Below are 25,233 nucleotides of genomic sequence, written 5' to 3' on the forward strand. Positions count from 1 at the left end.
ATTGCAGTTTTCATTGCACTGTTAAACAATAGAATACCAATTGAAATTTATTAAATATTTTTGGATATTTTTCTACATTTTCAAATATATTGATTTCAATTACAACACAGAATACAGAATGTACACACTTCTATATTATTTATTATTACAAATATTTGCACTGTAAAATAATAAACAAAAGAAATAGTATTTTTAAATTTACATCATACAAGTACTTTACCTCAATCTTTTAATCATGAAAGTGCAATTTACAAATGTAGATTTTTTTGGTTACATAACTGCACGCCAGAACAAAACAACATAAAACATTAGAGCCTACACGTCCACTCAGTCCCACTTCTTGCTCGGCCAATCGCTAAGACAAACAAGTTTACGAGAGATAATGTTGCCCGCTTCTTATTTACAAAGTCACCTGAAAGTGAGAACAGGCGTTCACATTGCACCATTGTAGCAGGCATTGCAAGGTATTTACATGCCAGATATGCTAAACATTTGTATGCCCCTGCATTCTTCGGCCACCATTCCAGAGGACCTGCTTCCATGCTGATGATGCTTGTTAAAAAAAGAACGTGTTAATTAAATTTGTGACTGAACTGCTTGGGGGAGAGTTTATGTCTCCTGCTCTGTTTTATATGCATTCTGCCATATATTTCATATTATTGCAGTCTCAGATGATGACCCAGCGCATGTTGTTCATTTTAAGAACACCTTCACTGCAGATTTGACAAAACGCAAAGAAGGTACCAATGTGAGATTTCTTAAGAGAGCTACAGCACTTGACCCAAGGTTTAAGAATCTGAAGTGCCTTCCAAAATCTGAGAGGGACAAGGTGTGGCACGTTCTTTTAGAAGTCTTAAAAGAGCAACGCTCCAGTGTGGAAACTACAGAACCTGAACCACCAAAAAAGAAAATCAACCTTCTGCTGGTAGCATCTGACTCGGATGATGAAAATGAATATGCGTCGGTCCGCACTGCTGTGGATTGTTATTGAGCAAAACCCATTATCAGCTTGGACGCATGTCCTCAGGAATGGTGGGTAAAGTATGAAGGGACATATGAATCTTTAGCACATCTGGCACATAAATATGTTGTGACACTGGTAAAACAGTCCCATGCGAAAGCCTATTCTCACTTTCAGGTGACATTGTAAACAAGAAGCGGGCAGCATTATCTCCTGCAAATGTAAACAAACTTGTTTGTCTGAGTGATTGGCTGAACAAGAAGTAGGACTGAGTGGATTTGTAGGGTCTAAAGTTTCCACTGTTTTATTTTTCAATGCAGTTATTTTTTGTACATAATTCTACCTTTGTAAGTTCGACTTTCATTATAAAGAGATTGCACTACAGTACTTGTATTAGGTGAATTGAAAAATACTATTTCTTTTGGTATTTACAGTGAAAATATTTGTAATAAAAATAAATATAAAGTAAGGACTACATACTTTGTATTCTGTGTTGTAATTGAAATCAATACACTTTAAAATGTAGAACACATCCAAAATATTTAAATAAATGGGATTCTATTATTGCTTAACAGTGCGATTAATCACGCGTTTAATCGTGATTAATTTTTTAATCGCTTTACAGCCCTAATGTATTCCTATTCTATTATACCTGGAGTTCTCCTCACTACTGTAATTATAATATCACTGAAGAGAAAATCCACAAGGTGACAATTCAAATAAATCCCATTCATGTCAGCAGTGACTAAAAGGTGATATGTCTACTCTGACTATCCTGCTGATTGTTTGATGGCCTTAATACCATGAAGTAAATTCCTAGGGGAGAACTGTCAAATCACCAAAATCACAACTGTAATTGGCACAATTATTACCTCTATTTTTTTTTGATTTACTTATCGCTGTAGCTCCATTGCTGTGCATGGCACTTTACTGGTATAAGGTGACAAGGACCTCATTGTGAGATGATTGTAACATGACAGATAACAACATAGAATGACAACAGACTGTAGATAGTGAAATAGGACAATTGACAGCCTGAGAAGAAACTTCAATTCTGAACTGGAGGGTAAGAGGGTAATACAGTACAATAGAGGTGCAGCGTATAGGGTAAGCTTACATTTGCTTTGCTCATGCTGGACATGTTCCAGGGTCTAATTCAGCAAAATACTTAAGCACATGCCTAATTATAAGCACTGTGAAATACTAATCCACTGGGTCTACTTGCCTGCTTAAGGTTAGGCACAGAGTTAAATACTTTCTGAACTAGGAACACGGAAAGGACTGTAGGCTTTGATTCAGCTAAAGAACATGCTTAATTTTAAGCATGTTCTGAAGCCCATCTGTCATGGGATTCACTATTCACCACTGCGGCACCTCCTCAAGACTTATCTGAGGATTAACTCTCAACCAGACTGACAACCCCTCCTTTGGTTACTGGCTCCAGGGTATCTCTGTCTCTCTCTGCACTCATTTTCTCCTTCTTCATGACTCAGGATGCTCCCTATTCGTGGCTTGGCCCTCCAGCCAGGTCACTATAGTTTTCCTCTTCTAGGGTATCAAAGTAGCTATGAACAACTGTCTCAGACATTTTTCAACTCCACTGCCTTGACTGTGCTACTTCCCCAGTGGCTGGTATAAGAACTAGGGCCCACCCACTACTCCAGGTTCCAGTCCAGGGTCTCTGGGACTAGCACACACAGTCTACGCAATCCCGGACCCTGTTACTGTTTCCCTGGATTCTTTTCTATCTTCCCTCCCTATCTTCTGCCTCTTCCTCTGTCCCCTTTGTTTTCTAGACTAGAGCCCTTACACCAACTCAGCTTTGTCTGACAAGAGCTCTCCTCCAGGAGTATCCCCAAGGGGCTGTTTCCGCCTCTTTACACTGCTACAGTGGAGTAAACAAGTCTTTGTGTAGCTGAGACTGAAGACCTGTAAATCTAGAGCACAGCTGTTAAAAGAGAGAAATATTTAATGAAAGTTTAGTTTGGTTTTTTTAATCTAGATTTTGATGGAAAATTTAATCAAACTTTGAAAAACGTCACCAATTCTAGTCTTGAGAGGCCATAAATTGACGTCACTGCACACAGGAGAAGGGGTGTGTTATACCAGCTTAGACTCACCTGTGAATTTGGCCCCAAACATCAAAGACCTGTAGTACTAGTGCACCCTGCTGATTATCCATATTGTGCAAGAGATCCTGAGTCAGGGATAACTTTGAATCTAATATTGCAAACATATGCTGGATTAAGGTACTGTTTTCAGAACATGGAAAGAACCAACGGGTATCACTGGAATTTGAGGGCACATATCTGAACTTCTACATACATATGTGAAAGTTCTTCCAGATGTTCATTTACTATACTCAGCAGCTGTCTTCACTTGACTGGCATGTTCCTTGTTTTGATAGTAATTTTTATAACACTGGTTTCAGAGCAGCAGCCGTGTTAGTCTGTATCCGCAAAAAGAACAGGAGGACTTGTGGCACCTTAGAGACTAACAAATTTATTAGAGCATAAGCTTTCATGGGCTACAGCTCACTTCGCTGGATGCATAGAATGGAACATATAGTAAAAAGATACATATATACATACAGAGAAGGTGGAAGTTGCCATACAAACTGTATGAGGCTAATTAATTAAGATGAGCTATTATCAGCAGGAGAAAAAAAAACATTTGTAGTGATAATCAAGATGGCTCACCTTCTTGCCAACTGTCTAAATGGGCCATCTTGATTACCACTACAAAAGTTTTTTGCCACAAATACTCTGAAACCTTTTATAACACTGTTACTGAACTTTGTAGGCAGACTTTTTTTTTGGCGGGGGGTCTTCTCTGCCTGTTTTCTTCCTTCTTTATCTTTTAAAAAAGTCAAATATTTTATCCTTTCCTGCTTATTAATTCTAGTCCAGTGAGACTAAAGAAAATGGCACAGCTAATAAAATCATAAGTTCATTAGTCTCAGTGGCTGACACAATTTTATAAGAGCTAGCCCTTCAATAGATCTGTAAATCCATCCAGTAACATCTTCCCCTTTCAGTGTCCTAACTTCTTGTATTATAGTTTGCATTCATTGTGTCATCAGTGGTGGGTTTTTATTTAATTTACATGTCAAGAAGGTCACTAGATTGACAGCATGGGAAACTGAAGGCTTAGCCACAGAACAGATACATGAGAACCAGTAGTGCAGATTTCTCCACAATGGCCCATCTTATACTCAGCCCTCCTCCGGTGTAGTACAGTGTCCTTGACCTTTAAATCCTTGTTCTCCACTCTGCAGATTCCACTCATAGGTCTAACTGTAGCAGTGGTTTCCATGATATGGACTTTTGTGCACAAGGGGTCTAATTCAAAACCCCTAGGGGCACAGTGAAGTTCATGAAATTCTTGAATTACTTCAAAGGCTATTGAATCAGATCATAGGACCTTGACTGACACCATCAAACCATCTTGCATAAGCCACCAAATAGCCACCAATGGTAACTAGTTTTGATTATTATGCAACTGGAGTTCAAAATTATAAGTAACTTAAAAAATAAAAACTGCATAAATTGCTGTCCATTGTGTGAGCCATCCAGTGACCGTTCAAACCACCAACATCATTAGATCTTGTTCTCTAAAAATCGTGAGCACTATCCTACTTGTTTACATCTTGTCACCTGTTTGGTCTTGTCATTAAGCTAGATTGTAAACTCTTGAGGACAAGACTGTCTTTTTACTACATGTTTCAGAGGGGTAGCCGTGTTAGTCTGTATCAGCAAAAACAACGAGGAGTCCTTGTGGCACCTCAAAGACTAACAAATTGATTTGGGCATAAGCTTTCGTGGGCTATAACCCACTTCATCAGATGCCCACAAAAGCTTATGCCCAAATCAATTTGTTAGTCTCTAAGGGTATGTCTACACTATGAAATTAGATCGATCTTATAGAAGTCGATTTTTAGAAATCGATTTTATACATTTAATTGCGTATGTCCACACTAAGCGCATTAAGTCAGTGTGTTCACAGTACCGTGGCTAGCATCGACTTTTGGAGCGCTGCACTGTGGGTAGCTATCCCACATTTTCCACAGTCTCCGCTGCCCATTGGAATTCTGGGTTGAGCTCCCAGTGCCTGATGGGGCAAAAACATTGTCGCGAGTGGTTTTGGGTACATTTTGTCAGTCGCCCCTCCCACCGTGAAAGCAACAGCAGACAATCGTTTCACAACTTTTTTCCGTGCAGACGCCATACTGCTGTCAGCAGACGGTGCAGTAGGACTGCTAACCGTCATTGTCATCCACCGCTTCCTCTGCAACTCTGCTCTGCTGCTTGTCTCAATAGTGAATTTCTCTATGTTGTCTGTCATGTGCTCCCGGGTACATGTGTTCTTCCTCAGGAAATGTGTGCAGTGCTAACCGTCATCCTCCACTGCTTCTGCTTCAACTCTGCTCTCCTGCTCTCCTGGTGCCATGAATCCACCTCGCAGGTCCTCTCGTTGTTCTGTATAAATATCTATTCTTGTGGCATCCGTCGTCATCCACCGCTTCTGCTGCAACTCTGCTGTCCTGAAGAAGCCATACCATGGCAATCATGGAGCCCAGTCAGCTCACAGCTGCCATTGTGAGCATTGCAAACACCTCGCGCATTATCCTGCAGTATGTGAAGAACCTGCAAAAGCAGGGGAAGAGGCGACGACAGCGCAGTCATGATAGTGATGGGGACATGGACACAGATTTCTCTCAAAGCACGGGCCCTGGTGATTTGGACATCATGGTGGTAATGGGGCAGGTTCATGCCATGGAAAGCTGATTCTGGGCCGGGGAAACAAGCACAGACTGGTGGGACCACATAGTGTTGCAGGTCTGGGATGATGAAACTTTCGCATGCATAAGGGCACTTTCATGGAACTTTGTGACTTGCTTTCCCCTGCCCTGAAGCACAAGAATACCAAGATGAGAGCAGCCCTCACAGTTGAGAAGCGAGTGGTGATAGCCCTCTGCAAGCTTGCAATGCCAGACAGCTACCAGTCAGTCAGGAATCAATTTGGAGTGGGTAGATCTACTGTGGGGATTGCTGTGATCCAAGTAGCCAACACAATCACTGAGCTGCTGCTATCAAGGGTAGTGACTCTGGGAAATGTGCAGATCATAGTGGATGGCTTTGCTGCAATGGGGTTCCCTAACTGTGGTGGGGAGATAGACAGAATGCATATCCCTTTCTTGGGACCGGACCACCTTGGCAGCCAGTACGTAAACCACAAGGGGTACTTTTCAATGATGCTACAAGCACTGGTGGATCACAAGGGATGTTTCACTGACATCAATGTGGGATGGCCGGGAAAGGTGCATGATGCTCGCATCTTCAGGAATTCTGGTCTGTTTGAACAGCTGCTTACTTCCCAGACCAGAAAATAACCATTGGGGATGTTGAAATGCCTATAGTTATCCTTGGAGACCCAGCCTACCCCTTAATGCCATGGCTCATGAAGCCATACAGAGGCACCCTGGACGGTAGTAAGGAGCAGTTTAACTATAGGCTGAGCAAGTACAGAATGGTGGTAGAATGTGCCTTTGGATGTTTAAAAGTTCGCTGGCACAGTTTACTGACTAGGTTAGACCTCAGCAAAACCAATATTTCCATTGTTAGTACTGCTTGCTGTGTGCTCCACAATATCTGTGAGAGTAAGGGGGAGACGTTTATGGCGGGGTGGGAGGTTGAGCCAATTATGCACACCCAGACACCAGGGTGATTAGAAGAGCACAGCTGGGCGTCCTGCACTTCAGAGGTGCTTTGAAAACCAGTTTCATGACTGGCCAGGCTATGGTATGACAGTTCTGCTCGTTCTGTTTGTTTCTCCTTGATGAAAACCGCCCCCTTGGTTGACTCTACTTCCCTGTAAGCCAGCTGACCTTCCTCCTTCAATCACCATTTTCAGAGGCAATAAAGCACTGGGAGGGGTGGTGGATGAGGGGAGAAGGGAAGGACAAGGCCACACTACAGTTCAAAACTTATTGAATGCCAGCCTTCTGTTACTTGGGCAATCCTCTGGAGTGGAGTGGCTGCGTGCCCGAAACCTTCCTGAAGCTCCACCAGACGCCTGATCAACTTAATTTTTTCTTTAATAGTAGTTTCAATTATTCTGTAAAATGGAAATTTAGTCTTTTTTTTTCTTTTGGTCTATCACTTTTCCTTGCCCTCATCTTTCTCACTTTTCAGTGACAAAAGAGAAGATACGTGCGTGGGGGAGGATACACGGCCAGGTGGGGGGTAAAGGAAAATTGAAATGCTTTTGAAACTTTAAATTCTTCTATTTTTAAATAAAAGTTTTAAACCAAAAATTGTTCCACAGGCTTTCAAAAAAAAAACAAAAATTACTTCAATTTTTTTCAAATTATGGAAAATGTTTTTTTTGAATTTTTCAACCAGCTCTGATCATGACCCAATTGAAAGTGAACTGCTGTATTTGTGTGATAGTAAAAAGTACATTTAGGATATATAATAGGCTCCTCTGTAAATTTGTACCCTAAATATTTGTCCAGCCCTAGCGTGAATGCACCAATCAATTTAAACCCTGTGCACTCAAAAATGCCTATAAAAGAAAAGAAAATTCATCTTGCTAACATGCAATACTTGAAGTTTAAATGGTGAAAACTTATCCACAAATTAGTGTTCTTGAATGCAACCCACTTATAAGTCACAATGTTGAGCAACAATTCAGAATCTAAAATTAGTCATCAGAACATGACATACAATTAAAACTGACAAAACTCACATTACTTAGCTATTTGCTTTGCAGCGTTCATCTTTTTTCATCACTATCATTAGAATTGTATTTGTTTATTTTGAAATGCCCATTCCATCAGGAAAGAGTGAAATCAATTATTCTCAACACCTGGTGAATGTTTGTTGATTTCTTTTGCCCTCTGTGAGTGCACTGATTTCCTGACATTTTTTTGCCATGCTGGCAGTGTCTCGACAGGGTTGCGAAATTAGTTGCCATTTGTAAGCGCCTTATTTTTAATGTACTATTAGATAGCAATTAAGACATCAATAATGTTTTCTACTATGAAGTCTATTATGCAATTCATTAGTTAAAATATTTAAACACTGATACCACCCAAGCTCTTGGAAACTGTGCTATAGACATCATTAAGTTACTGTTACAGACTGTAGTTACATTTAAGCTATTTACTATAAAAGTCTATGTGATACCTATAAATAGGCTGTGTTAGAAAATAAAATTAATTGTCATTTACCATTTAGAAAATCTTCAGATCTCAAAAATAACCATCCTGCATAGGACCAACATACCTCCTGTAATGATTCTAATTACTTTGTAGTGTGCACTATTAATAAAGAACTAGGCTATACCATGCACCTGTGCTGCACTTACGCACACAGAAAAGAACCTTATATATTACAAATTAACCTCTTTGGAGGATGTACACAGAGAAACTCTTTTCTATCATTTAAAATGAAACAATATTAAGAAAAAGAAATATGCCCCACATTTTTAAAGCTAGCATGACTCAAGTATCACATGTCAGTTACATGACAGTAACTGCTAGATCTACTATCTCATGACTCATCACAGAAAGGCAGGTTGTCTGGTGGTTAATGTTATGAGAGAACTGGACTTGACATAACAGCAGCCATTTTGTTTATTCAGCCACCATTATCAGAAAGTGAGAACACTATTTAGTCAGGAATGATTTGGTCTCTGACTAAGCAGACAAAACAGCTGCACAGCTGAAGTGTTGCTAATAAGGATAGATAAAGTGACACATTTATGAGAATGGGAGGGAGTGTGGATTGCTGATCTTGGATCTGGGTGTCTATGACTGCGAGTTTCTTGCTGGGAGTTGCTTTGCTGATAACTAAAATTATGAGTTATTTACTGATGCTAGGGAAATTGTTAACCCAGTAGGGGTTACAATGAGTAATGTGCTTTGTTTTGAAGAACCTATAAAGAGAGTAGTTAGAGTATGCAATTTGGAGAAGTTTGGAGAGAAAGAGATTTCAACGAGCTAGGAGACTGACATCCAACTCCCCTGTGGCTAGGAGGAAGGCTGTCCACCAGAAACCTGCTACTGATCACTTGACACCACCTCAGACTTTGGGTAACTATGTCTGGGTACTCTAGACTACCACAATTTTAGAAAAGTGCTTTACACTCAATAAAAACAAGGATTTTTGAGTGAAAGCATTCCTGTGTGTACCAATCATTTATCGGACAGAAGTGCTTATTTATGTCCTGAAACTTCCTGAAAAAACAGAGATTAGTTACCATAGTTTCAGGTTCAGAAAACCCCAGATAACATGGAACTGTGATTCAGGCCTCCTTAGTTCTAGTCTCATTTTCTGCTGTTACTTTCAATTGACATAGTCCCTTTTATCTTAGAGCTCTTTCCAAACATTAAGAGCCAAATTGTGGCCCCTCTCATCTGCACTGGAGAGGAGTTGCTCACCCAGGTATGCTCACTGAAATTAATGGTATTACTTATGTGAGTAATTGCTCACTAGTAAAAATAAGATTCCACACTCTAGCTCTGCATAATTAAGGATGGAATTTTCAGATGCATGTAAATGATTTAGGGCTTGTCTATATGGGGAAGTGAAGATGAATTAACTAAACATGTGAAGTTAAAGCACATAAATTATCCTTCAAGGAGGATTAAACTAAAGTAAACTCTGGCCAGTTTATACCTGAAGGAGAGCATCTACACAGGAGCTTAATGCACTTTACTTTTGCACACTAACTTCATAGCTTTAGTTGATTCCTGTTATCTTTCATGAATGTATGCATGTCCTCAGGAGCATTTGTTCCATTGCATTCCCACAGAGAACAGAAAGCGTGTTAGTTTTAGCTGCATGTGCAGGTAAAAATAATTGAGTTTCTCAATGAAAAATCCACATGACAAACATAGCAACCTCACACTGCAAAATCACCACTGTAATGTCCTAAATATATTGATGTCAATTCCATACCCCCTTCAAAACCAAACAATGTATAGGGTCATAAAACAAGCCTAGCACCCATCTGGTCATGGCTGTGCCAATCTCCATTTGTCACAGTTTGAAGAAGTAAGTATGGCTCCTTTGCCTCTAACAGAAAACAAGACAATGCTTCATTCCTACTCCCACCTCTCTTAATCTCAAAGGGTCAGTTTCCTTCCTCCCTTCCTTCCTTCCCAACTTAATAGGCTACCCAAATAATTCTAGTAACCTTAATGATAAAGGTTACTGGGTATAGGGCAAAAAATAAAGAGAAAATCACAAATGTACTAAACAGAATAGAAACCACTTTATAAAACTGATTCATCACTTTGAAAAGCATAGCTAACCACGCTGTATGGTTTGTTACAGAGTATAGTAGTTACAAAAGTGGTTTATTTATTGGAAAGATTCTGTCTTAGCCAGAAGCTGCTGGATTGTCTTTCTCTTGATGTCTGAGATAGGTGTGTTGCAAGCTATATGAAGCCTTGGTTATTTATATCATTACAGAGCCATGAGATATACAATCAGACCATCAGCTAGTGTAAATCAGCATAGTTCTGCCAACATCAATCGAGCTATGACACTTTACATACGCTAGGAATCTGGCCAATGGATCATTAAGGCTTGCTACTTCACTTTGGACAAAACCCTAATAGAAAATACCAGGTATTCACTTGGAATGCTGCATGCATAAATATTAATCAGATCTCTTTTGCCCCTTTAAAGTCTCAGATTTTCTGCACAGGCTACAGTTATGTGGGAAAAGCGGCAGAAGTCTGAGAATAACTTGCTCTTTGACGCTTGTATAACTCATAATAATGCCGTGTGGCTCTGTTCCCATCTAATGGTTAGTGAGTTTAAGAATTTATTACTGCCTCTGAGCTAAGGGACCTGGTACAATAACTAAGAGGTAATAATGATAATAATAAAATATTAACAACAACAATAATACCACCACCCAGCTCTTATGTAGTGCTTTTCATTATTAGATCTCAAAGTCCTTTCTAATGAAGGTTCAATCTCCACATATGATCTAACCCAGGGGTGTCATTACAAATGTGTCAAGAGACAGAGTTAATATTGACCAGAAAAGCATGATTTTTTCTTCCTAGTATGTGATCATAAAAAGGCACATATTGCCAAACCACAGACACATGCACTTTTAAACGCACATAAGTTAGGAGGAAGATTTTCAAAATTTTACCATTTATAATAAAATATTGCATATATTCAGATTATTATTGTATGTAGTAGGCGTGTGAGACTCAATATCCTTGAGTTTCAGTCCAGAACAGGGAATGGAGATTACTTGAATTTGACTGGTATTCTGGGTGTTCAAGAGATGTTCGGTGCACCTTGGACTTAAAAAAAAAAACATTTGCGGGAAAAGATCTGAACTCAGCAAGTTATCTTTGAGGACAAATGACTTTAGTCCTGTGGTGTCCCTAAGTTCTGAAGACATTTGAAATTAGCCTTTTAGTTAGGTCCATCTCTAGCTGTCTTTTGTTTTTTTGCCAACCGACACTCATCCCAGAATATTTTGTACTTGATTAATGAAATGGATTCCATTGCTCCTGAGTAAGAAAGAGAAGTAACATAACATATTTTACCATCTGTTTATAATTAATGCAAACCCTTAAGGCTAATCAGCTTAACAAGACACACTTTTGAAACTATACAGAAGCTATCTGAGCCAATTCTACAGTCAAGACTAGTCGTTTAAAAATTTCACATACTGTATGGTGCAACATAAAACTACAGTGATGACAAATTATTATAACCCTTCTGCCCATCAGAGTTGGCAGCAATAAGGGCCGGGTTCAGTATCTAGGGGTTCCATTTCAATAACATAATGCAAAACTGGCTCGAGCCCTCACCCAGTGACCTGGAACAATTACATACCACCCCCCTGGACGCCTCTAAGAGGCAATACTTCCCCTCTCACAAGCACAGAGTCTGGGTGTAGCAAAAGCCTTTTAATAAAGGAGGGAAACAATGTGGCATTATCTTGGGGAAACACCACAAACAGGATTCATAACACCAACCATGATCAAAAGACTGACCCCCAAGTAAATTTGGCAGTATCCTTTTTCCCCTCCAGGGTCTTAAGTCCAGCAACCCAATAGTCAGCCCCCCATGCCCAGTTTCTGTCCTTGGTCAGTGCAGCCCCCCAGAGTTCAGAAGTTCATCTGCAGAGTTTACCTCCCAGCCTGGGTGGAAGCGGAGGGCGGTATGGGGGGCATTTTACATGCTCCACTACTCAGATCAACGACCAAGTGACAAGCCTCTCCATGGGGTTCTGCTACAGTCTTCACCACCAGCTGCACCTCTCCATCATCTGCCCTGCTATCCACTGCTGTCCGCTCCTCTCCACCAGCCTCTCAGCTATCCTCTCCGCTCTCCACTAGCTGTCCGCTCACCAACTTGTCTTCAGCCTCCCCCACCCCCACACTTAACACAGCTCTCAGCAACTTCAGCTCTTCAGTGATTTCAGCGCTTAGTGATTTTTAGCTGGTAGTAGGGGGAGCCTCAGTGCTGGTGCACCACTAGCCCAAAGTAGGCCTACTGCTTACACCTAGGTATCAGTGATTTCAGCTCTGCAGAATGTAACAAAACTCCTAATGGAGCCAAAATTAGCTCTGTTATTACACCATGGAGAGAGGAGGGACCAAAGCAGTGTTTAGGGCCCTCAGAATGGCCCCATACTGCCAGGTACGCATACCAAGCCTCTCTCAATTCACTGGGTTTTGGAACCCATGTCCCTTGCCTAGCAAGTGCTACTTAGTTGAGGGCGAGTCCCTCTGTCATAAAATGCCAAGTACAGTTCTACTGTCCTTGATTCACATAACCAGGATAACAACCCCTTATTACTCCTGCCCCCAAAACAGAGAGACTGGGGATCCCACAGCAGCCAAAGTGACCATTTGGGCAAGCAGTCCACCATGCTAGTCAGGGTGGGTGTGCCCATGCAAACGAGTGTGTCCATGCAAACGAGATCAGCCCCTGAAGTCCTTTTCCACAGCTCACCAATCGGTGTCAGGGTAGAGCTCATTCTGACTCTGCTTACATTATAAAGCATGTTATCACAACATACCACATTAGCATTACTGAATTAACATAATTTCCAACAGAGTAACCCCCACATTATGCAGATGAGTAGAGCTGGAAGTATAGATGGGGCTGAGACACAAAACGGAGATCCCAGATTTCTGACACTTTCTCAGGGTGATCTTTTAGTTTGCTCCGTGCTGGAGAGAGGGGGTAGCTATGACATTTATATGCAGATCTTTGTTCATATTATGAAGACTTTCTCTCGCAAAGTTCTAGAGCATTTGAATCACGTGGTTTGCTTCTAGCTCATCTATTGTTAGAACTATTACACTGTGTTTTGTAACTGATTATATCATTATATATTGGGCGGTTGGGTAAAACCTCACTAAAGCTAGTGGGTGTAACAGCTGCTCTTCATTCAAGGTAAACGTAAAATGCAAGTAAGCGCCTTTATGTACTAGATAGCTGAAACAATAGGAGTTACACCCCAAAACACAATCCACATGCAAGGCTGAAATAGGATTTCATCCATGTGATCTGAAAGGGGTCTGAATGAAAATGCTGGGGGGGGGGGGCTTGGTTATTGTTTGATGCAGCTGTGTGTGTGAGAAAGAAAAACGGAAACACAAAGAAGCACACAGAGAAGGCAGCAAGGAAGCCCCAGAGAAGCACTTTAAGTGAGACCCTGAGAAAAAACTAATATAGAAAGTGCTTTGGGCTAAGTGCTAGCTGGAAAGAGGCTTGGAATGGTAAACAAAGAAACTGTCTCTTATTGTTTGATTCCTACTTTGTTCAGGGAAATGGGACTTGGTATACATTCTTTATAAACAAACTGGACTGCAATAAAGACATACCTGACTCATATTATCAATTTCTGCACCTAACAGAAACAACTGAAAAGATGCTGAATATTGGCTAATCAGTCAGGTCCAAGGAGGTAGCAGTATTGTGAAAGAAGCCTGCACTGAAATTTATTCAAACATACATAATAAACTTCAGGTCTTTAAGATTTGATTTGATTTTTCAGAAGGAGAGAATTGGAGGAATAGGGATAACTGTGTTCTTCCAACTTTCCCAAATCCTTTCAGTGATAAAACTGAAAAACCAAGAGGGATTGTAGAGCAAGGTTTCAATATTAAGAGCCATATTTTCAGAAGAACTCAGCTCCAATTTAGGCAATTAAATAAAAGAACTATCTTTTCAAAAGTGCTCAATCCCCAGCTGAACTCTCTTGCAAATTTGGTCCCAATTGTGGGAAGTAAGGTCTTTTGAAAATCTGACAGTATATGTACATAACAGGCTTTGATTTATAAAGGAAAACAGGAAATTCCCTTACCTTAGCAAACTGTGCATTTACCCATTTTGTGAATGTTTTCTTTTGAACATCTTCCCTTTCATCTGTAAACGAAACATAAAATAATGTATTAATATCAATATCATATACCTTTTGACCAGAGGAAAAAAGTCCCTAATATTACTATGAATGGCTGTTTCCAATTAAAAAATTGTATATAATATTTGATGTGTATTATTAAATAAAGGCCCTGTCTACACTGCGCTGCAGTGCAAACTAACATGAACTAGGCAACTTTTAGTTTTTGCTAGCAGTGTTCACAGGGGGCATCTAGAGTACAGCGCTTTGGTGCGCTCTGCAATTTAAACCTCGGTAGTCCACGCTGCGGCGCAGAGTCGATGAGTCCAAAGTGATCCCCACTAACCGATAATACTTTAGATAGCCAAATAGAGTGAAAGTTACATTAGAGAAAATAAATACAGCCCATCTAAGCAAGGGTTGAGATATTATTTCAGTACCTGAATTATAGGACAACAAATCTCTCTCTTTTAAAAACTATTAAATATGCCTACTCATACTCTGCCTGGTATTCTGGACCTTCATGATCCAGAAAATCATGGCTGTTTGACTGACTGCAAGAGGCACTTTCTAAACATACATAGCACATGCCACATCACTGAGAGCAAAGAAAAAACAAGGAAGGGATTTGCAATTGAAGAGCTGCCCCTACACGCCAGAGGAGGAAACATTTGTGCCTCTTGAACTTGCCTTCCGTCAAAGGTTTCCCACTTCTCCCAGTTACAGAAAAGTATTGGCTGGCACAGTGCATCCATAACTAGTATGTTTCCTCTCATTAGCACCGAATTAGGAGAGAACCTCTGCTCACATATCTGTATAGGGATCATCAGTGAGAGTCTGGGTTGTGTCCCTAGGAAGCACAGCATAGAATTTCTAGCCTGCAGGGCAGGGGGAGATCCTGGACTGCTCTGGAGGCTAGAGCTGTCTAAGTTATGGCAGCCTCCCTGGGCTGCCTGAATGGACTACAGTATTTCCTGCAAACCCTACAGCCCTTCTCCCAAGTATAACCTCTCCTAACCGTAACCCTTCCCCATCAGGCTACATACCTCAGAGCAAGAGAGTTCATGGAAGGCAGCCTTCCAGCTGTGTTTACAGGGCTTGTGCCAGGGGAATCCTTCCCCAGCCAGAGCCAGGGCTTTTAAGGCCCCTATAGACTACTCCAGCCTGTCACTCCAGCCCTTTTACGTTGCATAAAAGAGCTGGAGTGGGGGCTAGTATCTCAACCCTAGACTCCAACATAGTGCTCTGTCCACAAACTTGAGGTCTGTAATGATGATGACTGAAAATGGACAAACATCAGGAAAGCAGCATATAAGAGTAGCATTTTGCCCTAGGTTAGGTAGTCACATAAGAAACAAATTAGTGGCTTCAACTGAGTGTCTGATGAGTATTAGAGACAATTCTGTAAGCAATAACACACAGGGATCTCTTTCCTAGAATAGCAGGATTGTTTTAAATCAGAACTGAAGTGCAGAGGCAGGGGTTTTGTGGGGAGCATGGCATGGTGCCTGTATTAAATAAAGCTAGAGCCTGTGCCACCTCTCTCCCCTTCTTGTGAGCAGTCAAGTTCACCCCATTTTAAAAATAAAAAAAATAATATTAATTCTCATTTGAAATGCTCACAAATTAATGATTTTAATGGATTCAGTTGACTCTGAAAGGCAGTTACAGATGAACTACATGAGGAATTCATGGCATTAATAATGTATTACAATTCTTTTTCCTTTCTCTGAGACAAGACAAGGCAACGCTTTATGATATAATTACATCTTTTGTTCTCAGAAACCTTGCTTGAATAACTACCACCAAATGTGTCTTTTCACAGGCATGTTTTTTACCTATAACAATAAAGTATACTGAGGAAATATGAATATGAAAGATAAAACTATTTTATTACAAAACCTGTCAGAAAGTAAAAAAATATGCTGCATGTAGACATTATGAGTAAAATGAGAGATTTAAAATAGATTGTGAAGACATTAGGAGTCATTTGACATTATCCATGAAGTTTTATGTATCTATTGAGTAAATAACACAATGGGAATTTATTTTAAGCAAGCAACTTCACTTCATATTTACCTTTTTATTATACTTTGTATGAGACTATTCTACAGAATAAATTATCATTATTTTTATGGCAGCATTTTCATCACAATGTATGGCTTATTATACCATATACAGTGCATTACAAATGTAGAATATCAATCTGTACTTCACTTCCAAAAATGTCAACTATTCATTAGCACAAAATCACACCATTTTAAGTTCCAGGATGACCTGCTTTCACTGAAGTAATGGCTGGAAGAATACTTTCTATTATTTTTAAGCATAAATAGTCCGACTTCAATTCCCAGTATCTTTTAAAAATTAAATATGTATTTTAGAATACAAAGTATAGAGCTTCCATAGAGAGAGTTATAGTCTACACAATTCCTGGATGTCAAGGTTTTGGGATATAATTCAATTTTTACAATAATTCCTTGTCTACTTTCTGCTTGCTATTCAAAAATATTATTGCTATAATAGAGGTGGTTACAAAACCACCAATTTTCCCTTTGAAGGTTTTCAGCTCGGAGAACTGATAGTTCACAAGTATTCATGAATTTAAAACAGGGTAACAGTTTACTATTTTGCCTGGAAAAAACAGCCCTTATGAGTTGTTGCTACTGGAAATTTGCCAAAGTCGCTTAAAAAAGGCCAAAACACAGACTATTTATTTGAGTATCTGGTAAAGTTGAGGTTTGGGGACAAGCTACTGTAATCAACACCATTTTTCAAGACCAAAAAAACCCCACAGATTGCGTTCATCTCCTTTTGAAACACAATACACTGTACTTGGACCCATTTTATAAAAATTAAAGCTGGAGAACATATTACATCTATTCTCCTGCCAATGCAGGATTGTTCCCAAGAGTACATTTTCTAGAGTTTTGCCTTTTCTAGTATTAAATATCTCAAGCACTGGCACTTGCTTCTTTCCTAGTCAGCTGTTGGTTGAAAGTGACATTTTTAGCAACTTTAGCTATTTGTGCATCTGGCAGCAATGAAGGATCCAGAGGACACACAGTCTGCAGACCACCTTGACTATTACAGGACATGGTAAGAGGTAGTGGGTGATTGTGAGGTTGTTCATAATGCTTTCCTTTGCCCGTCACCACTACCTCCCTTTTGCTGGGTTGAATGTTAGTCAGTGGCTTCCCATACAAGTGCTGCTCTCTCCCAGGCTCTTGGATATGTAGGAGATGTTGCTCTTTGCTGGAATACAAAGGAGGTGCAGAGATGGGTGTCTGGCATAGATTTGATTTGATGTTGTATCACAAACTCCCACAGCATCTTCACATACAACGTGAAAGTAAATTAACACTAAACACATAGTGGCTTATGTTTAAATGCCTCTTAATACCATCCCAATGTGCAGCTTTAAGCATGTTATTAAAACAGAGGATGATTTTGTATAGAGAGTATATGTGATTGTGTAGAGGGCAAGAAGGGAGGCACAGCTACGATATCTAGTGCCCAAGCTTAATTTCTTTCCCACGCTGGGCGACTGTATAGCATATTCAGAAACTGTTACTTGTCCACACATTTACATGCAAGACATTGAACTGCTAATCACAGATTAATTAATGCCCACTGAGCTAGTAAAGATCAGGGTCTCCTGAGTAATATGGGAGTTAAATCCAACCATCTGAATTTGGCTCTTTCACAGTCCAAGTGATGCTATGCTTTGCACATTTCCGTACACAACTCTCTTCCACCGTTATCTTTATATAACGATAATTCAAGTATACTTTCTTTTCATTTCTATTATTTTCAGATGCTTGCTCTGACAAGTTTATACCACAACACTTTGTTTGTGGCAGCCTCCCTACAAAGAATCAATTTTGTGTTAATACATGGCACATTCAGTTTCCCTATAGAAAGTAGTGAAATACACATACACACACACTTTTTTTTTCTTACCTAGATTGTTGGACTGAATACCAGATATGGAAACTAAATGACATTTGTCTGGATATAGTAGAAATGTGCCAAAAACACCAACCTGCCACTTCTGAATTTCTATGTTTATAATAGATACTTTAGTGACAGCCAGATGAATGCGATTGCAGCTGTTTTTACTGTGAGGCAACAGAAATAATCAAGTGGTCAGGTATGTAATTTCTGCTGTCCCAGGGTAATATACTGTGTCTATTACACACTTCTCTTTAAAGCTGTCAATCAGAATTCCTGTGGATCTCAGTTTCACTATTTAGGTGAATCTAAAAATGAAACACTGGAAATGTACCAAATTTCTCAAAAAGAACAGGAGTACTTGTGGCACCTGAGAGACTAACAAATGTATTAGAGCATAAGCTTTTGCGGGCTATAGCCCACTTCATCAGATGTATAGAATGGAACATATAGTAAGAAGATATATAGATATATAGATATATACACACAAATAAGGTGGAAGTTGCCATACAAACTATAAGAGGCTAATTAATTAAGATGAGCTATTATCAGCAGGAGAAAAAAAACTTTAGTTGTGATAATCAAGATGGCCCATTTAGACAGTTGACAAGAAGATGTGAGGATACTTAACATCGGGAAATAGATTCATTATGTGTAATGACCCAGCCACTCCCAGTCTCTATTCAAACACAAGTTAATGGTATCTAGTTTGCATATTAATTCAAGCTCAGCAGTTTCTCGTTGGAGTCTGTTTTTGAAGCTTTTCTGTTGCAAAATTGTCACCCTTCAGTCTTTTACTGGGTGCCAGAGAGGTTGAAGTGTTCTCCTACTGGTTTTTGAATGTTATGATTCCTGATGTCAGATTTGTGTCCATTTATTCTTTTATGTAGAGACTGTCCGGTTTGGCCAATGTACATGGCAGAGGGGCATTGCTGGCACATGATGGCATATATCACATTAGTAGATGTGCAAGAGAACGAGCCCCTGATGGTGTAGCTAATGTGATTAGGTCCTATGATGGTGTCCCTTGAATAAATATGTGGACAGAGTTGGCATCGGGCTTTGTTGCAAGGATAGGTTCCTGGGTTAGTGTTTTTGTTGTGTGGTGTGTGGTTGCTGGAGAGTATTTGCTTCAGGCTGGGGGGTTGTCTGTAAGCGAGGACTGACATGTCTCCCAAGATCTGTGAGAGTGTGGGATCGTCCTTCAGGATAGGTTGCAAATCTTTGATGATGTGCTGGAGAGGTTTTAGCTGGGGGCTTAAGGTGACAGCTAGTGGCGTTCTGTTATTTTCTTTGTTGGGCCTGTCCTGTAGCCCTGTAGCAGGTGACTTCTCGGTACTCTTCTGGCTCTGTCAATCTGTTTTTTCACTTCAGCAGGGGTACTGATCTTGCTTTTACTTTAATTTTTTTCTCCTTTTAGCCCTTCCACGCATAAGTTATTGTGTATAGGTTATGATTCAGATGATCAGCAAAATACAGACTGTGTCTCCAAACCTCTTGAGTTTGCTAAATTGAGCATTAGATTTGAAAGAAGTATTTTTCCAGGGCAGTGTTCATGTGAAATTGTGACTAGAAAAAAAACTGAAATACAGTACTAATAGAGCTAATCATATGGGAAAGGGGCAGTTCTAAAAGTTAATCAGGTGACAATGCTAATAGAGGCACAAGTGGTACAACAAAGAATGCTTCGGATCATGCAATCAGCCCTCAATAGGACTGAGGATGCTACTACTAATGATGAGTTGTTAGCAGACAATTTTCATAGCTGCTTAATGGAATATTTCACATTTGCAAACTATTACCTCAATGAAAGTTCTTCATAGTTTCCTCAAGACTAGAAAACATTATATGATTATCCTTTAAATAAAACTGGATCTACCTTTATACTTTCAAAGCTGGAGGGGGGAAGAAACAGAGATTCTCTCTGTCTGTGTGTTTTTTTGCCAGGAACAGAAAAGGAATGGAGTCTTAGAACTTAGTAAGTAATCTAGCTAGATATGCGATAGATTCTGTTTTGTTTAAATGGCTGATAAAATAAGCTGTGCTGAATGGAATGTATATTCCTGTTTCTGTGTCTTTTTGTAACTTAAGGTTTTGCCTAGAGGGATTCTCTATGTTTTGAATCTGATTACCCTGTAAGGTATTTACCATCCTGATTTTACAGTGGTGATTCTTTTACTTTTTTCTTTTATTAAAATTCTTCTTTTAAGAACCTGATTATTTTTTCGTTGTTCTTAATATCCAAGGGTTTGAGTCTGCGTTCACCTATACAAATTGGTGAGGATTTTTATCAAGCCTTCCCAGAAAAGGGGGTGTAGGGTTTGGGAGGATTTTGGGGGGAAAGACATTTCCAAGCGGGCTCTTTCCCTGTTCTATATTTGTTAGACGTTTGGTGGTGGCAGCAATAAAGTCCAAGGGCAAAAGATAAAATAGTTTGTACCTTGGGGAAGTTTTAACCTAAGTTGGTAAAAATAAGCTTAGGGGGTTTTTCATGCAGGTCCCCACATCTGTATCCTAGAGTTCAGAGTGGGGAAGGAACCTTGAAATAGTGGCAGAGCGGTAGAATTAACTTGAAATCATTTTGAGATCAATTTGAGATTTTTTGAACCAGAAAAACAGATTTTTTAAAAGGATTTTTTTTTCCTTTGGGCTGCTGGAAAGCAGATTTTAAGCTGAAAGCAGTTAGAGGTTTTTTTGTCTCTGCTTGGGGGCCAGAGCAGAGACAAAAGGGAATTGTCTTTTGCGAGCTGGAGTTTTCTCTACCTAAATGCAGGGTAGTTAACCTCCTGTAGGGAAATTCACAAGTCTTCTCAGACCTGAAGTTGTTTTTACCTAATAGCAACTAGAGGGGTTTTCTATTTGCCTACAGACAAAGGTGTTAGGTTTTTTTAAAGGATTTTTCTGGAGGCTGACAATCACTATAAGAGAATATAGGTATCATATTACAGCACAGAAAAATTTTACAAGCCAAGTTTTTTGTTTGTTTGTTTTATTTCTAACTCTCGGGTGTAAAGTTAGTTAAAAACAGAGAGGCAAACATGACAGAGCCCAAGGCAGAAACAGCCAAAGAGGCTGCCCATAGGAGAGAACTGGAGGCAGCAAGAGAATCAGAAAAAAACCAAGAGGCTGCCCACAGGAGCGCTATGGAGGCAGTGAAAGAGGCGGAAAAACACCAAGAGGCTGCTCACAGGAGAGATATGGAAGCAAAGGAAAAAGAAATGGAGGCAAGGGAAAAAGAAATGGAGGAGAGGGAAAAAGAGAGGAAGCATGAACTGGAGTTGGAGAAGGTAAGGACTGAGCGGAATCTACTGGATAATCCTAACAATCCTTCCCCAACAATCCACAAATAGGAGCGACTATGTCCACAGTATGATGAATCCAGTGATATTGCTGAATATTTTCTCACCTTTGAGAGACTGTGCACTCTCCATAAAATTCCTGAAGCTCACAAGGTGATCACATTGGTCACAAAATTAACTGGAAGAGCTCTGGACATATGCAATAAGATGCCTATTGATGAGGCTTCTGACTATAATAAGTTCAAGGATTTGGTTTTAAACCAATTTCATATTACATCTGAAATATACAGAGTAAAATTTCGAACCCTTAAGAGAGGGCCTGGACTAAGTAATGTGGCTTTTCTAAACAGATGAAGGATCTGTTAGATAAATGGTTCCAAGCTTTGACGGAATGTGTGATTTGATAGCTCAGGAGCAATTCTTGAATATGTCCAAGGAGGAAATAAAACAGTTTTTATGGGATAAGGAAATGGACTCAGCAGAAAGTCTTGCTTCTTATGCTGATCAATACGAGCAGTCCCAGACCACCAGAGAGGCGGGGCAAGCCGGAACAAAACGGGTGGAGGGAGGAGAGAGGAACAACCCTGGTTGCAGTTGGAGCGGATACCAAAAGGGACACCCTCAGATCACACCCTACTACCGGGGGCAGCCCAAGGCCCCAACTACACACCAAGGAATACTCCAGACACCTTATTGTCCTGCCACACCATTCTCCAGCAACCCACCGCACCCCAGTGACCTGTCAGCTGGATGATGTTTTAAATGTAATGAGCCGGGGCATGTGAAGGCCAACTACCCCAAGAACCCCAACAGATTACAGTTCATTGCACCGGAATCACACCAGAGGTCCGCAGGCCCAGATACCTCCCAGATACCCTCAGAGCAGAGGGAAACTGTGAGTGTGGGCGGGAAGAAGGTCACCGTGTGGAGGGACACCGGAGCACAAGTGTCGGCTATCCATGCTTCCTTAGTGGACCCCAATTTAATCGACCCAGAGATCCAAGTGACAATTCAATCCTTCAAGTCCAACTCTTTCAATTTGCCTACAGCCAAGTTGCCTGTCCAGTACAAGGGCTGGTCAGGAACGTGGACCTTTGCAGTCTATGATGATTATCACATCCCCATGCTGTTGGGGGAAGACTTGGCTAATCATGTGAAGCTAGCCAAAAGGGTGGGAATGGTCACCCGCAGCCAGGCTAAGCAAGCCGTCACTCCTAGCTCTGTTCCAGAAACTTCTACCAGGACCCGGTCAGGAGTGATGGACCCAGACCCCAGGCCAATGTCTGCAACAGCAGTAGTGGATCCAGTCCCAGAGACCCAGACAGAGCCAGTCCCAGAACCAGAACTGGCAGCAGCCGATAACCCTACACAAGAGGCTCAGCCAGAGCCTGAACCCCAACATAGTGCACCAGCGGAGAGCAGTTCACAGTCAATGGAAACAGCCCCATCCCCTACATCGCTTCCAGAGGGACCAAGCCCAGATCCACAATCCAATGAGGAACTGATGTCTCCAGCATCAAGGGAACAGTTCCAGACTGAACAGGGAGCAGATGAAAGCCTCCAGAGAGCTTGGACGGCGCACGGAGCAACCCACTGCCTCTAAGCTCTTCTAATTAATCCAGGTTTGTTGTAGAAAGAGGACTTTTTTACAAGGAAACTCTTTCTGGTGGACACCAGGAAGACTGGCATCCTCAGAGACAGTTGGTAGTTCCAACTAAGTACCGGGTAAAGCTCTTGAGCTTGGCCCACGATCATCCTAGTGGCCATGCTGGGGTGAACAGGACCAAAGACCATTTGGGGAGGTCATTCCACTAGAAGAAATGGGCAAGGATGTTTCAACCTATGTCTGGTCTTGTGAGGTATGCCAAAGAGTGGGAGAACCCCAAGACCAGGTCAAAGCCCTTCTCCAGCCACTCCCCATCATTGAAGTTCCATTTCAGCGAGTAGCTGTGGATATTCTGGATCCTTTTCCGAAAAAGACACCCAGAGGAAAGCAGTACATACTGACTTTCATGGATTTTGCCACCCGATGGCCAGAAGCAGTAGCTCTAAGCAACACCAGGGCTAAAAGTGTGTGCCAGGCACGAGCAGACATTTTTGCCAGGGTAGGTTGGCCCTCCGACATCCTCACAGATGCAGGGACTAATTTCCTGGCAAGAACTATGGAAAGCCTTTGGGAAGCTCATGGGGTGAATCACTTGGTTGCCACCCCTTACCATCATCAAACAAATGGCCTCGTGGAGAAATTTAATGGGACTTTGGGGGCCATGATACGTAAATTCGTAAATGAGCACTCCAATGATTGGGACCTAGTTGTTGCAGCAGTTGCTCTTTGCCTACAGAACTGCACCACATCCCAGTTTAGGGTTTTCACCATTTGAACTTGTTTATGGCTGTGAGGTTAAGGGGCCATTACAGTTGGTGAAGCAGCAATGGGAGGGGTTTACACCTTCTCCAGGAACTAACATTCTGGTCTTTGTAACCAACTGACAAAACACTCTCCGAACCTCTTTAGCCCTTGCTAAACAAAACCTACAGGATGCTCAAAAAGAACAAAAAGCCTGGTATGATAAACATGCCAGAGAGCGTTCCTTCAAAGTAGGGGACCAGGTCATGGTCTTAAAGGCGCTCCAGGCCCATAAAATGGAAGTGTCGTGGGAAGGGCCATTCACAGTCCAGGAGCACCTGGGAGCTGTTAATTATCGCATAGCATTCCCCACCTCCAACCGAAAGCCTAAGGTGTACCATATTAATTCTCTAAATCCCTTTTATTCCAGAGAATTAAAGGTTTGTCAGTTTACAGCCCAGGGAGGAGATGATGCTGAGTGGCCTGAAAGTGTCTACTACGAAGGGAAAAGTGCTGGTGGTGTGGAAGAGGTGAACCTCTCCATGACCCTTGGGCGTATGCAGCGACAGCAGATCCAGGAGCTGTGCACTAGCTATGCGCCAATGTTCTCAGCCACCCCAGGACTGACTGAACGGGCATACCACTCCATTGACACAGGTAATGCTCACCCAATTAGAGTCCAACCTTACCGGTTGTCTCCTCAAGCTAAAACTGCTATAGAACGGGAGACCAGGATATGTTACAGATGGGTGTAATTCGCCCCTCTGAAAGTGCATGGGCATCTCCAGTGGTTCTAGTTCCCAAACCAAATGGGGAGATACATTCTTGTGTGGACTACTGTAAGCTAAATGCTGTAACTCGCCCAGACAACTATCCAATGCCACACACAGATGAACTATGAGAGAAACTGGGACGGGCCCAGTTCATCTCATTTTGGACTTAACCAAGGGGTACTGGCAGGTACCGCTAGACGAATCTGCCAAGGAAAGGTCAGCCTTCACCACACATGTCAGGCTGTATGAATTTAATGTACTCCCTTTCGGGCTGTGGAATGCACCCGCCACATTCCAAAGACTTGCACATGGTCTCCTAGCGGGATTAGGAGAATATGCAGTCGCCTACCTTGAGGATGTGGCCATATTTTCGGATTCCTGGGCAGAACACCTGGAACATCTAAAAAAAGTCTTTGAGTGCATAAGGGAGGCAGGACTAACTGTTAAGGCTAAGAAGTGTAAAATAGGCCTAAACAGAGTGACTTACCTTGGACACCAGGT

The 25,233-nt window shown here is 41.1% G+C and overlaps 1 protein-coding gene across 12 annotated transcripts in view; it reads right to left on the reverse strand.

Moving 5' to 3' along the window:
* The window catches only part of DMD (dystrophin), a 1,926,267-nt gene that overhangs the window by 1,666,573 nt on the left and 234,461 nt on the right, over positions 1-25,233 (reverse strand). For all 12 annotated transcript variants that reach the window (XM_073357918.1, XM_073357881.1, XM_073357898.1 and 9 more), the window contains exon 2: positions 14,324-14,385. In XM_073357918.1, coding sequence (XP_073214019.1) covers positions 14,324-14,385 — 62 coding nt within the window. The remainder of the gene's footprint in view (positions 1-14,323; positions 14,386-25,233) is intronic.

This window comes from Lepidochelys kempii, chromosome 1 (genome assembly GCF_965140265.1).
Source record: "Lepidochelys kempii isolate rLepKem1 chromosome 1, rLepKem1.hap2, whole genome shotgun sequence".
Taxonomy (NCBI): domain Eukaryota; kingdom Metazoa; phylum Chordata; order Testudines; family Cheloniidae; genus Lepidochelys; species Lepidochelys kempii.